The following is a 15,052-nucleotide window of genomic DNA, read 5'->3' on the forward strand; positions in this document are numbered from 1 at the left end:
ATCCTCCTGACACCCTCCTTTCAGATACCTGTATATATACTTTGATGAGGTACAACAGGAGCAGGCCCAGCTCCGTCAGCTTTTCCTTGTAAGAGAGGTGCTCCAATCCCTTGATCATCTTTGTAGCCCTGAGCTGGACCCACTCCAGGAGATCCATGGTGAATATTTTGGTGGAAAACAAATGTCTAATAAATACTCTGTGAAAGTGATGAAGGACCAAAATTAACAAGTGAACAATTGAGCTTTTCATTTCTTTAGCATCTTTAATTCTGAGAAATGTGTGCAGTGACTCATTGGGATTCCAGAAGAAATAGAATGTGAAAGTAAGCTTGCTTAGATAGGAGTCCTCACTGCAATTATATTTTAAGTCTGACAGTCTGGAGTCTGACATTCTGGTGAGCCTTGCCTGCAGTTCTTCAGATATTAGCACCACATGTAATATTCTGTGAAAGCTAAAAACTCTTATCTCCTTATAGGTAAAGCTGATTTCCACACCCTAAATTGCTTCAGAGATAGCAGTTATCAGTGAGGGATCCATTTTATATGCTCTATATGTTCTATAGCTCTGGCATAATATTTAGCAGTAAGGCAGCATTTAAAGGCTTCCTCTGAGTGTGGATTAGTTAGAACTGGTACCACTGTTAAACCATGAAATTATTTTTTTTAACCACAGGATTCCACAGGATGAAATCCAAAGTTAAATAACAGATAATGAGTGATTTTCTTCCCATTTATTTTCTGTAGTTATCTCAGGTACTTATGAAACCATACATGTATTTCTATGATATTTAAGTCTTATAATACTTTTTCAGATGTTCCCACTAGTAGTGTACGATCCCTTCCTCATTTGTATGTAATGCAGTTTTACTCACTAAATAACTGTTTTTAATAAGTAGGTATGATAGGACAGATAATAGATGCATATGAATCCATCTGCCTAAAAGGTCAGATAGCCCTTTCACAGCCTGGATTATTTGAGGGTGTTCAGAAGATCAGAAAGTAATTCCTTACGTTATACTAACATTAACATTGACATCAGCCTAGTAATATTCAAAAATTGGTTGTAATTTGGTGGCAAGGTAGTTATATAAGAGGGAGAGGGTTTTTCATGTAATGGAGTTCATTTAGGAATTGTAGTTGTTTGGATTTTATCCCCTTCTTTCTGGTACACAGATATTAAAAACCAGCAAATGCATGTAAACAAGTCACCATTGATATGTAACATTACTTATATGTTTAGAATTTTCTAGATAACTTTCCCAGTGATGACGTCATGTCATTTGTTGCAAGAATATTTCTGCTGTTCCAAATGATGACTGTATACCCACTGTTGGGCTATCTGGTGCGAGTTCAGCTGTTAAGACAGTTTTTTGGAAATGCTTACCCAAGGTAAGAAGTCTGTTTCTTGACAATAGTTTTGCACACTTTGCTTAACTGGCTTTCTGTTGTCAGAAATTTGGCTAGGTTTTGGGGGATTTTCTTTGTACACTGGGTACATTTCATAAGCTGGTTTCACAGAGTTTAAAGAGTCAGAGTGAATAGGCACACTAAACAAACTTGCCTGCAGATCAGGACTGGTACAGCTTGCCAGAGCAGAATAAGGGGGGATTCTTTTAGTTTAGTTCTTCATTCTGTCAATAAATAGGAGATTTTGTCAACAGAGTCCCTTTGTGTTAGGCAATTATATGGCAAAAGAAAAGTTGTACAGGAAAAAAATGGTTTAGTCCAGAAGTATTTCATTTAGCAATCCTTAAGCTGTGAAAAACATATACTCCAGATAGTAACCTTTCAGCATGCCATCTTTGTTTTGATTGTGCATGATTAGTAATCATCCATCTGTTTTTGAATAGAGTAATAGCTAAGTGAGTTGTTAATTGTATTATCTGGGCAGCTGCTATGCTTATAAAAATAGCTTTTCACATGCTAATTTCAGAAATGAGCCACACCCTTGCATTTGTAAAGTGTCTCTGCTTCAGGGAAGAGCTGATGCAGATTTCAGTTTTAGTTTGGTTTTTTAAATAAAACCTAGGGTATTTATATTTGGAGTACTGGAGTACTGAAATTGTCACAGCTGAGAAGTTGCCATTTATCTCCAAGTTTCTTATTTTGTATTGTGAATTACTGTTGATGGAAGAAAGGAAAAAAAAATCTCAGGAAGGAATGTGTATTTCCTCTGTGGCATCAGCAGTTCAGGTCTTCAGAGATGTTGTTCCAAGTTTCAGGTTTCTTCTGAGTCCTAAAATAGGTATGAGAAATTCTAGAAACTGAATGCCTAAAATTAGGCAGTGAAATAAGTGCCTGCTTTTTTTGACTCTGAATTGTATGCAGTTCAATGTTGAGATTTTTAGGAACTGCTGCAAGTTACTGTTGGAAACAAGGCCATTTATTTAAGTGCTAAAGATGGATTTCGCAGCCACTGGGAAATAGTCTTGTCCTTTATATTACGTGGATGTGCCTTTTCCTATCTCCTCCCTCTAGTTACTCTCTGACCAGAATGGTTTTCATTTCCCTCATGGCCTCTCCTAGAACCTACAGCTGTATGCCAGTCTCTTCTCAGTTTAATTCCAGCTTGCTGTTTTAAGCCTTCATAGTATGACAAATTTGATGATGCAGATACTTGCTTGATTCTTGTCTCCAGGATGTCCTGTGGGTAGCTTCACTCATTTTTAAATTTATTTTTTAAGACTCCTTGTAGTGAAATATTTAAAGCTTCTGAGAAGTCAAAAATGGTTTCTAGGAAGCTATATAAGTCTCTCCAACCTGTAGTGATAAGGTAGCATATTCTGACTGATGGGCTCTCTCGCTCTCTAGCATCCCAGGTGTCTCAAATATGGCACCAGAAATCACTCAATTAACCTTCAGGCTCTGGCTTCTGTGCATTTACAAGGTCAGCCCTTGTTTTTTTCTATGCAGCAAAGACTTACTGAAGGCTGTTAGCAAGCACAGGACATGTCTCTGAGAGGATAGTAAAGATTCACTACCTGGTTATGAAACGTGTCTTCATGACTGTTTCTCACCAGTCACCTAAGCTGACAAAGCTCTTTTAGTAGCACTTTGTCACCTCACTAGGAAAAGCTTCAGTGTTTTTGTTTTTTCCCAGAGCTGCTTTTGTAGGAAAATGTTTTGCAAATATGAAGATGTTGCTCTTACTGACATAGGTTGGTGTTTTACTGGAGAGCCTGTTGATTGACTCTGAAGGACCTACTTGAAAATATTAAGTTCTGTGGCTCTTAGTGTAGGAAAATGAGCACTATACTAAAAGTTGAATATACTTGGCTTCTTTTCTCAACGTTCTCATTAATCAGGGCTAACAGCTCTTGGGCAATAAGAAGATTGACCTGCAGAGATTCATGCTTTACCTCTTAGATGTCTATATAAGGTGAATATGTGGAGGAGAATATCCTGGGTCACGTGCCTGGAGAAAATTTTTGTGAAAAATAGTGAACCAAATAGTGAAGAAATTTTGTGAAATAGTGAACCGAAAGGATAAAAAAGGAGGAAAAGAGCAGGATCTCTATTGTCAACCTAGCCTCATTTAACCCTGTAACTCTATGTGCTAAATCACATATCTTTTCATAGGTGCATCTTTCTTATATTAAGTTTTATTTGCAGCTAAGAGAAATGTTATAAATTTGCCTTCTGAATATAATTGTCCAAACAAAACCAACAAAAAGAACAAAGTCTAACAGGAACACCTTCTGCTTTGTTCCAAGTCTCCATTAGAAATTTTTCTATCTTCATTTTTAAACTGTTGGTTGTTTCACATGGAAGCTCACTGATTTTAAAAGCCAGGCTTCTTCACATCAGCAGTTATTTTCATGTGTGGGTACCTGCTGCTGCTGTGGATGGCGTTAACAGATAGCAATTAAGTTATTAAATGGAGTACTTAGAATTTTGGATGGATGCAATTTAAAGCAAATAGCTTGATCTCGCAAATGTTTACAGGGCTACCAGATAGTGTTTATTTCCTGGGAATGATTGCATTGCTTAGATCAATTTAATTCTCTGGGTTTTACCCCTTTTTCTTTATCTATTACTGGTAAGTACCAAGATACTAGTTTGCTGTGCTGCAATTTATAGTCTTGATTTTTGATCTAATCAAAGGCAAGTTCTACCAGAAGCAACATCATGGTTCATATCCTACTTTTTTTCTGGTAAACCATGGATTATAACTGGATTATAATGAGAAACTACATAGTCATCTTTAAGGGAGCTTTTATTGTCTGAAGATTTGATTTTCATGTCTTTTGTCCTGTGCTTTTAAGATACTCTATAGTGCTATTTTCCTGTAAACAACTCTTTGCTGTGTGTACCTATAGTGTATCCTACTAACTTACAGTTTTGAGTGATGAAACAGCTCAGCCTCTCTGAATTTAAAAGCTTCAACAGACAATATGTAACTTTTTTTCTCCCAGGTTTCCCAATAGACAGAAGCTGAACAGTGGGAGATCACTTATCTGAAAGAAAATTAGAATCTTGTCTTCCAACAGTCAGGAGGAGAGCAAGAGCATCCTTGATTCTAAGGACAATTCTCCTTGCTCTTATGTACAAGTATCAGTCACCTGTGTCTCTGCCCATCTTAAAATCAAATGCATGTGTAGATATGCTAGACACAGCAGTCTTCTTACAGGTGTCTTCACACAGAATTATAGAGTGGTTTGGACTGGAAAGGACCTTGATCATTTAGTCCCACCCCCCCTGCCATGGCAGGGACAGCTTTGACTAGACCAGGTTGGTCAGACCTCCATCCAAACTTGCCTTGAGCACTTTCAGAGGTGAGGCATCCACAGGTTTCCTCGGCAACCTGTTCCAGTGTATCATCACCATCACTCTTCCATATATGGAACCTAAATCTCCCACTTTCAGTGTGTATCCATTTTTCCTTTCCCTGTCACTCCAGTTTCTGTCAGAGAATCCCTCTCCAGATTCCCTTTAGGCCCCTTCAGACACTGGAAGGTGTCTATGAGGTCCCACAAAACTTTCTCTTCTCCAGGCTGAACTGCCCCGACTTTTTCTGCCTGTTTTCATAGGAGATACGCTCCAGTCATCTTGCAAACCTCATGACCCTCCTCTGGACTTGCTGCAGCAGTTCTTTGTCCCTCTTATAATGGGCACCCCAGAGCTGGATGCAGTGCTCCAGGTGGGGTCTGAGCAGAGCAGAGCAGCACAATCCCCTCCCTCAATCTGCTGGCCATGTTCCTTTGGATGCAGCCAGGATTCCCTTGGCTTTCTGGGATGGGAGCACTCACTGCTGGCTCGTGGTGAATTTTTCATCAGCCACACCCCCGAGTCCTTCCCCACAGGGCTGCTCTCAATCACTTCTCTGCCCAGCCTGTGGGTGTGTCTGGGATGGCCCCAGTGCAGGTGTAGGACCTGGCACTTGGCTTTGCTGAACTCCCTGAGGTTTGCATGGTCCCACCTCTCAAGCCTGGCCAGATCCGTTTAGATGGCATCCCTTCCCTCCAGCATGTCCACTGCATCATACACAGCTTGATGGTGAGGGTGCACTCAATCCACAAATCCTTCAGCCTTTCTCTACTTCCTACAAAAGATTCAGAAATGAGAGAAGATATCCTAATTCCTTCTTTTGTTTTGCAAAATGTATGCAAGTATACAGATTACAACAGAGAAAGTGATGTACTGGGACAAAACCCAAGGAACTGTTCATTCTCTCTGCTCTCCCTGGTGTTGTTAAGGAAGGCCAAAATTCTGTGTATTGGGTAATTGCTTTCTTTTCTAAAATGAGATATGTTTGTAATAGCGTAATTTAACAGCTGATTTAGGGCCAGATGCATGTGCTCTATTTGTTGCTTCTTGCTTGACTCTGGATTTTCTTATATATACAGAAAGCCAATTTTCTTATTATTGTTACTGACTCTTGGCTACAGTGATGTTTGTGCCAGAGCTTCCCTTGATTAATTATATGGTGTGCATAAAGTGCTTTATGCAGTCATCTGATGATTTTTAAAAACTTTTTAACATCTTTCCTGTTCTGAGAGGTTAAATAAGCTGATAGACAAAAATTACTTAGCTTTCCTTAATGATTATGCTCCCTTTACTCCATGGTAGCCCAGCAGACCTGCCAGTTCTCCCACAGATATATATCTTCTGATGCAATTAAATACATTTCTTCTATTTGCATGCATGTTCGCTTGTCTGCTCTTCATCTAATTTCTGCCTAGCTTCTTAAAAGTTGTGATTCATTGTCTTTTGACCAATGTCACTTGAGTGAGATTTCCAGGAAGAAAATGCATTTTTTAGATACAGAAACCTCTCAAAATGCTTTCCAGTGTCCTTTATTGTGTGTGTTCATCCTGTGATTCCATGCTGAGTCCAGAACTTCTGAGACTTAAAACTCGAGGGGATTTAAAAACAGTTTGTGTCACTAAATTTCCCGTGTGCTAGAGTTTGGTTTGACTGTTTTTGATATTGTTCTTACTTGGAGGACACCAAAGTTAATTAGGTATATATGGTCACTGCTATTCAGTGGCTTAAGTGTAGCTACCACTTTCATGGGAGAGAACTTAATGGAGCAAGCCCTTTAATAATCTTCTGGCATAAAAGGTTGTTTCTCCACTCTTTCAGTCTGAAAGGTTAACCTTGCCAGGAGAGAAAAAAGCAAAACTTAGGGGAAAGCTTGCATTTTCTTTTAATCTTCTTTTTTCTCCTCTCCATTATAATTTTTGTGGGATTGCAGGATTTTTGCCGGTGAACAGTGATTCCCTTTATAAAAAAGAGCTCAAATCTTCATCTGCCCAGCTGACAGCATGGAGACTTAGAACAGAATATAAAAGACTTGCCGTGGGTGTGCCTCCTTCGTGAATTACAGACTCCTTCAGGCAACCCAACCTGTGCCTCAGAGCAGTAGCCCATTCCAGACTGCTCAGGCAAACAGTGCAACTCTGCTGCTGTTGACCATGAGGAAGAAAGTTGCACTGCTCAGGAAACACCTGTGTGTGACTGGGGTGATTAAGCAAAACCAGGCCAAATCTTTACTAATCTCTAATGTCCTCTAAATACTATTCTTCCTATAATTGTAATAAGCAGTGGTATGGTTATGTCCCCTGCCTCCAAATGCTGTTTTCCTGACTGTCTTTTTCCAGCTTGTGGTGAGCATTAATTTTACTGTAACCCAGTGTCAGGCTAAACCTGAGCAATTTAGAACTTGTTAAAATGTCGTAGGCTATGAGAAATGCTTGTCTTGTCTGGAACATACCTGCATGGAACTCCAGAGTCGTAGGAAAACTACTGTCTCAAATAATGTAGCTACTAGTAGCCGTGGGTATCAGATTTTATTCAGAGGGGTAGGAGTTTTTTTCCTAAATGGTAATGCATTTCTCTCCATCAGGAACAAGACTTTTTCCCCCATACTTGAGATGAGCTAAGCTGAGATGTGACTATCTGCCTAGGTAAAAGAAAGGGTTTGCAGGTTAAATACCTGTTGTCCTATGTAATGGTTACAGCTCAGGCCGTTTCAAAAGGTAGAGAAAGGAGCAGGGATGTTCCAGGGGAGGAATGCACTGTAATATTTCACATTGAAACAGATAGATGCAAAGCCTTTTCAGACTTCCTGATTTTGGTATTCTTCTTGAGGAAGTGGATTAATTTTAGTAATGAAAACTGCAAAGCATTACTCTAGAAGTACTGAATTGCTTTGGAGGCTTCAGCATTTGAGGACCATTGTTTTCAATTGAGCCAGAACACATTGTCCCCCCCAACCCAATAATGCTTTCCCAGATCAAGAAATTGAAAACGTTTCATTTCACACCTAACACACAGACACCCCTATTTACTTTCAAAAATTAAAATAATCTATAATTAATTAAAAAAAAAACAGTTTTGAAAAACAAAATCATGTCTACAAAGCATGCCAGAGTAAAATACTTCAGATATTTTTCAGGTTTCCTGCTAAAATATTCTGAACTGACACAAATTTGCAAAACATTTTTGAATTAGTAAGCCTGCAGTGGTTTTAGTCACTCTTGCTAAGAAAATAATCTCAGCCAAAAAAGAATGGAAGAAGTGCTGTCCTTTTCTGCATCCATAAACTTTCTGCTTCAATTGTGTGATACTAAGATTTGTGATCTGCCACGTGTTTAAGCTTAAATAGCTCCTGTAGTCTCACTGCAATCGTTCATCTCTAAGGTACCCCTCTTGTACCACTGTTAAATAGTCATGTACAAAATTAAAGATATTTTTCTGCCTTTTTGAAATCAGTTTTAAAGATTGAAGGTTAAAAACAGTCCGTAGCTTAAATTACTCCTTTGTGGTTTTAATTGCCTTCATTTCCCTGAACTTTAATGAGACTATTCTTTGTCTCTAACCTTTCTTCCTAACTTGGAAACTGGCAGGCAGCCTTTCAGCCACACCATGGAAGCTGTCACTTTTAAAAAGTTTGTTAGTTAGTTTCATCCTCCATAATACACATAGTTTCTACCGTGAAGAAAAAATTAGCCTTGGCTTACAGGTTTTGTATATTTTAAGAAATCATATCCTCCAGAAGAATAAACAGAACCTGTAAGTGTATGTATGTTTCCTCTGTGAGAATTCTTTTTTCCCTTCATGGAAACAGCTGTGTGACCAAAATATCGCAGGTTTTTATTATATTTCCTGACTTTACCTTGTGCTAAAATATGGCAACATTTCATATTCTCAAAAGAAAAGTGATGCTTTCCTGAGCCTCAGCTCTGTGTGTAACTGCACTGAATTTGTCTTATGCAGTAAAAGCTGATTTTGCAGAAAACCAGAAATTCTCTCTTTTTCTCATCCTTAAAGCAAAAGGAAATTATTTGTAAAAACAAATTCAGAAAAAAAAGTCAGCAAAAATAGGGCAGGAGCAAGGAAGTTCATTACAGTTCGTATACTGTAAGACATCCAACATTGTAAAAGCTTGTCCTCTATCAAAATGCAATTGAGTTCAAATTTTAAGGTTTTATTTCCCGCCTAATAACGTTTGTAATGTTTTCCACTTGATGCATCTTTGCCTTTCTTCTGGTTTCCATTAGTTCACTTTGAGCAATGCAGATCATTCTGTGAACAGGCTGATTCTTTCTTGTGGGAATTAAGTTATAGAGTATTGTTTCTTTGGTATTTGGATATCCATCTGAAATACTTGAGAGCTGAATACCACGTATGATGTTTTTTGTAAGAATTGCCAAAATACATATTCTTATTCCTTAGGAATATTTTGAGTCAAAATACTAGATATTTAGAAATTAGCATTCTGAATATTCAGTAGATAACATGTTTGCTGTGAAATTAATTAGCTTTAATAGAGTGAGTCATGCAAATGGGAACACCATTAATGTACCAGTTTAATGTTAGAGTAAACGAAGGACAGTGGTGGTATTTTTTAATAAATATATCAGATTTTAACACTCTTTCCTCACTTTCCCGTAGCCTTTTCCATGTGCTTATCCTGAACCTAGCTATTGTAGGAGCTGGAGTAGCAATGGCAAGATTTTATCCAAATATAGGCGGTATCATAAGGTGAGTGTTGCTTGCAGTGAACTTCCCTGTGGTGTTACTACATTTGTGTCTTAATGTTGAAAAGGAGCGCTAATGATTGTACCTTTATATTTTGTGAAGCTTATGACTTCTTAAGTTGTAAACAATGATTTGTGTGTAAACAATCAGCTTGCAAAGTTCTGACATCTGTTTTTGTGCCTGTGTGTCTGAGGTGGTTGAGTTTTACTGGAGTTGTATCTGAGGACCTTGTAACTCTACTCATAAAATAATATGGTGCCAGAAAAAAAGTTGTTTTGTTACGGGATTCTGCTCTCAAGCTTCTTTTTTATACTAAACCATTTGAACCTGGTTTGAAGGTCCATAATGAAAATCTGAGAAAGCAAGTAACTTTACAGTGAAAAGTGGCATCAAAGTTGTAAGTGATATCTTAAATTTACTATGTTGCTGAAAAGGTAGGATTTCTATAATTAGAAAATACTAGGAGAAATAATGAGTCTTATTTTACTATGTTTGACGTCAACATATTTGTATGCATTGTAATTTATTCTTGGTTTGCATCTTTCCTAAAGCAACCAGGAGAGGGAGGTGTTTAAAAACACAGAAATCTGCAATTATAAAACCAGAATGACAGGTTTGGGTCTGACCAAAGTAGCAAAATAACTTACTTTTGCTCGGTGGCTGATCTTTGAGGGTTTTCCCCATTTCCTCTTTTTCCAATACCTCTCCTTTTAGTAAAATTTTTTTGTATTCTAGTAATAGAGATGGTTAATCATCATCATAGACTCTTAGAATAATAGAATGGACCTTAAGGTTGGAAGGGACCTTGAAAATCATCTTCCAACCTCCTGCCATGGGCAAGGAACACCTTCCACTAGACTAGGTTGCTCAGAGCCCCATCCTACCCAGCTTTAAACATTTCCAGGGACAGGGTATTGACAACTTTCCTGGGCAACCTGTTCCAATGTCTCAGCACCCTGACAGGAAATAATTTCATCCTGATACCTAATTGTGCAGTACATGTCTCTGTTTGCAAACTGGTGTTTTATCTCTTCTAATGTGTCTATATTGTGCATAGTAGCCAAACATGTTGAACAGTGGATTTCCAGCAGATAAATTGTCTTTACACTGTCTAACTTATGTGTTTGCAAGTTAGACTGATCTTTCCTCAGAAAGGAATGTTCAAATATATGAAACAAAATATGCTGTTACTTAACTACATTTGGCTGCTTAGTAGGTGAAAATAATGAGAGCATTTTTGTGAGCAAGGGAGAGGTTAGAAAAAGAACAGTTAAATGTTTCCCATGCTGTGGTTGATCATGTTACCAGAAGGGCATGTTGTTCCTTTTAGGTCTGGAGAATGACTTGCTAGAAGGTCATTAAATAAATTAAAATAAGAGTTGCAGATTCAGGAATGTTTTTATATTTAAATGCTTTAGTATGTGTTTTCAGATGGCTGGGTTACAATGAGGTTTGTAGTTCTGACAGTAAAGGATGTGTAACAGAGGATGCACTGCCCAGTCTCTTTCTGTTGCATGTTGACAAATTTCCCCGAAGAAAGTAGAAACATGAAGTCTAAGTAAGGGATTTGGTCCCCAACAGCGTCACAGGGTGTGACTGAAAGGACAGAGCCACGTCAGACTGCAGGTACAAGCAAGCAGGGGGATGGACAACACAGAGTGTGGTAATTAAAAGCTAGTGAAAGAGGTAGAGGTCAGCAAGGAAGAGAAATTGATGTTTAACGATTGCAGATAGTCAGTATTCATCCAGATTGTTCATTGGTTTAGCAGGGTTAAATGACAACAAGAAATAAGAATAGATGCGAAGAATGCTTTCTTTCTTTCTTTCTTTTTTCTTCTCGTCTTCCCTCTCTCTCCTCAGATACTCAGGAGCAACGTGTGGTCTGGCCTTTGTATTCGTGTATCCATCACTCATCTACATGATCTCCCTGCACCGTGCTGGGCAGCTGACGTGGCCTGCATCGATCATTCACATCTTTATAATCCTCCTTGGACTGGCTAATCTGATTGCACAATTCCTGTTGTGAAAACTCCCCCTTTTCCCGTGGCTGTCACAAGTGGTACTGCAATATTTGGCAACAGCCTTGAGCAACACTGTGAGGCATGAGAGCCATTCTCAATCTGAGGATCTTGAGATGTTTTGAAACAAATTTGAAACACATCGTTCAAGTGCTATACAAGTATCATGTCTTGCTTCTCTGAAAACACAATTTTTTGAGAAGTTAAATGATTCATATGTGAGTGATACAGTTCTCCTGGTTTTGTTGAAGATACATCAAAAATTAATGAAGCTCAAATATTTTAATTTTTTACAGCAAATTTCTCCAAACAAAGCTTCCAGCCTCACGCTGTGGAAGACTTTCCTCCAAATGAGCTGTCCTTACCTTGATTAGCAGACATGCTTTCTCAGTATTGTTCAGTGACTCTTTGAAATGCTCTATGGTTGCAGTTATTTTCCTGATTTGTTTGGAAAATGAAGGATTTATTGTCTTTCCTCTTTTTTTTAGCTAAATTTATAGTCACTTGGGTCAAAATGCACTCCTAATTTTGAATACGCTATTAAATTGTTTTGGCAATATTTTTCCTCTAGGAAATTCCAACAAAGAGAAACAATAAACTCATGTTTCAGTGTTTTATTCAGAACCAATATGTACACAAGTTATTTGTGATCTTACAATACAAAAAAGCCAGGAGGATAAAAAAAATAGAACAAGACAATTAAAATTAGTATTCCAGGCTTGACCTCAATTCAACTCTGTTATGGGCTATTTTGTGCTGTGAAGTTGTCTTGTCAGGAGTTGCATGTAGTTTTTATGGATGCGTGGTGTACACAGATTTTGTTCATCACAGGCCTACCACTGTACAGTCTTCCTCTGGTGGTCTCTCACTTCCCCAGTATGTTACTCTAGACATTCTGGATGTGAGCAGAGAGACAAAGCCAGCCATCTTCAGAATCGTGGATGAATTTAAGTTTTAAATAAGAATTAAGTTTTAAATAATTTTTAACAGAAGCTGGAAGAATCTGGGAAGATTTTGTTGTGGGGTTGGTTTTGTTTATACCTTCTTGTTTACGAATTAAGAGGGTGTATGTGCCTAAGCATATATACACCTTCCTTCATCTATCTGCTGAAACTCTGTGTCTTAACCCAAAATATGCAGTAATTAAATCTCCAGACTCTAGTGGAATATAATTTTTGTGGCTGGAGAGAGAGTAGAAGCTCCTCGTTGTGCAGAATTTCAGTGCATTAAAATAATTAACAAATGTAGAATAATTGAAAGAGAACTCTGAGCTAAATTCCAAAGTAAGTAAAAGAGGAAAAAAGTTGGAGTGGTGCAATGTTTGTGAAGTAGAAGTTGGGAAAGATAATTACGTTGCAGGGTAATGGTTCATATTTTCATCAGAAAGACTGTGAAAAACATAACCTAGGTTATTACCATGCTCCTCGGGGAAATTATGTGTATTTTTTTAGTAATGTTGCAAATCCATTTGTTTTACTTAGGTTTCTCAAACTGTGTAAAGGACACTCACTTTCTTAAATATCCTTTGATTTGTATGAAATACAAGATTATATGGGTTTGGAATACTATCTGCAGAATACAATGATTATTTCTGATTGTTCTTTTCTTGTGAAACTTTCTGTGCCTTTAAATCAGAATTGGGGAATACATCCATCATCTGTTCTGTATTAGAGAAAACTGTCTGCTCCATCCTGGTCATTTTCTCCTGTGTAGACTCTTACAAGAAAAGTACTTGAAAACAAAGGGACAAAAGATACAGATTTCCTAGCATTGTTGGCTTATTCACATTAAGCTCTTGTGCTTATTTTTTATAGGCTCAGTGCTTAATTTAAGTACAAACCCTGAGGAGTGCAGGTAATTATATTTGATTATATCCTTCCATGTTCCATTTGTATATGATTCCGTTATTTATATCCTTGTCATTGAAGCTGATATTAAAATACCCATTGATTTTAGCAGAGTTAAATTCTGTTAGGATCTAGTAATCAACAGAAGTTCCTAAGAAAGACAGAATTCTTGGTGAAATGTCCTAATTGCATCTTGTATGTGTCTCTTTTTTCAGTTGTGCATCGTACAATGACTGAGTTAAAATTTAGAAGGAAATTATTTAGAACATTTATAAAATACTGTTTTAGCTCTGTGTTACCGAGATAGATTCTTGCTGTCTATTTATTTATACAAGCTTTTAAAAACTTTTATTTGAATTACAAACTAATAAGCATTAGAGTGATAGCAAATATTTCATTACACTGTCATCTCCTGAAGCACACCTTCTTATAAGAAATTTTATTTTTTAATTTTACTAGTTGAGATTTTCACAAGCATAAGAAGCAAGTCAGGAGTGTGTAAGTAGATTGGCATTTTCAGGGTTTCTCCTTTTTCAACATCCTAAGTTAAATAATATTTTAAAATTTAAGTTGCTTTTAGGGCAACTAAAATGCCCTAAAAGACCAGAGGTAGATTGCATTGTCTTCTTTTGTGCAAGTACAAAATGTATCTCTTTACAAACACACACTTCATCTGCAGTGATGGCCAGCTAATTTCATTTCCTTAGATTCTGTGTTCTAGGATATCATCATGTGGTTTAGCAAAGCAAAGAAAGTAATATATTGACCCAGTGGTGTATTGTGAAATGTCAATTATTACCTTCTCACAGAAGAAAAATAATTTCTGCTGGAAATACTGAATTCTGTCTTTACACTTGAACTTTGTTGAAGTAAGCTGTGAGGTGAAACACTTTCAGCTCTGGGCATTGACTAAGAAACTAAGATTTTCTTTCTGACGGTACCAGACTCCTTGTTTGGCACTATCTCTAACTCACTTTGCTCTGACAATCCAGCCCTCCATATTATGTGATAACTCAGTGATGCAAACTGAAATTTTTGTTGCATGAGGTTTGAGCAGCTGCAGTCAATCCTCTGTGCTGATACCATCATGCTAAAATCCAGATCTCAGGATACATTAGGTGTTAACCCAGCATGACCTTCAGACATTGCCAAAGCATAAGTAGCCAGGGGAATTCCCAGGAAGCTCCAAGAGCAGTTGTGGACATGCCTGTGTGGTGAATTTGTGGACCTAACTTCTGTAAGTTATTACACGTTTTGAGCGCTGATGCCAAGGGATTAGTTTTTCAGTGGGAGCATAGCAATGAACAGAATTAGTTGTATTTTTTAAAGACAAGGAAAGATGATGTGGCTTATAAGTCTGTCTTCTCTTACAACACGAGAAAGACCTTCCCTGCATGCTTGTACTATTCTCATTGCCTACTCTGTAATGGCCTAGCATAATTTTGTGATGTTATTGTGGCCCAGATTCTTCCTTTTGGCTTCTAGTGGTCTTCATAATTTCTTCTGTGCTTACTGGCTCTCAGTTTTCCTTTGTTCTTCCAGTCTCTCAAAGCTGCATCTGTTCCTACAAATAATTTTTTCCTATTCTGTCTGGATTGGCACTGTAATGCTATTGTATTATATCATGCAGCTCAAAGGACCTGTGCAGCAAATATGAGCATTTGGGGTTCAAACGTTGCATCATGTAAACTGAGGGTGTTC

At 37.8% G+C, this 15,052-nt stretch overlaps 1 protein-coding gene across 5 annotated transcripts in view; it reads left to right on the plus strand.

Moving 5' to 3' along the window:
* Positions 1 to 13,104, plus strand: part of SLC38A9 (solute carrier family 38 member 9) — a 45,970-nt gene extending 32,866 nt beyond the window's left edge. For all 5 annotated transcript variants that reach the window (XM_014887039.2, XM_088156102.1, XM_088156100.1 and 2 more), the window contains 3 exons: positions 1,241 to 1,389; positions 9,400 to 9,489; positions 11,347 to 13,104. In XM_014887039.2, the coding sequence (XP_014742525.1) occupies positions 1,241 to 1,389; positions 9,400 to 9,489; positions 11,347 to 11,512 (405 nt within the window). In that variant the 3' untranslated portion in view covers positions 11,513 to 13,104. The remainder of the gene's footprint in view (positions 1 to 1,240; positions 1,390 to 9,399; positions 9,490 to 11,346) is intronic.
* The last annotated feature ends 1,948 nt before the right edge of the window (positions 13,105 to 15,052 follow it).

The sequence above is a fragment of the Sturnus vulgaris genome, chromosome Z (genome assembly GCF_052056855.1).
Source record: "Sturnus vulgaris isolate bStuVul1 chromosome Z, bStuVul1.hap1, whole genome shotgun sequence".
Lineage (NCBI taxonomy): Eukaryota > Metazoa > Chordata > Aves > Passeriformes > Sturnidae > Sturnus > Sturnus vulgaris.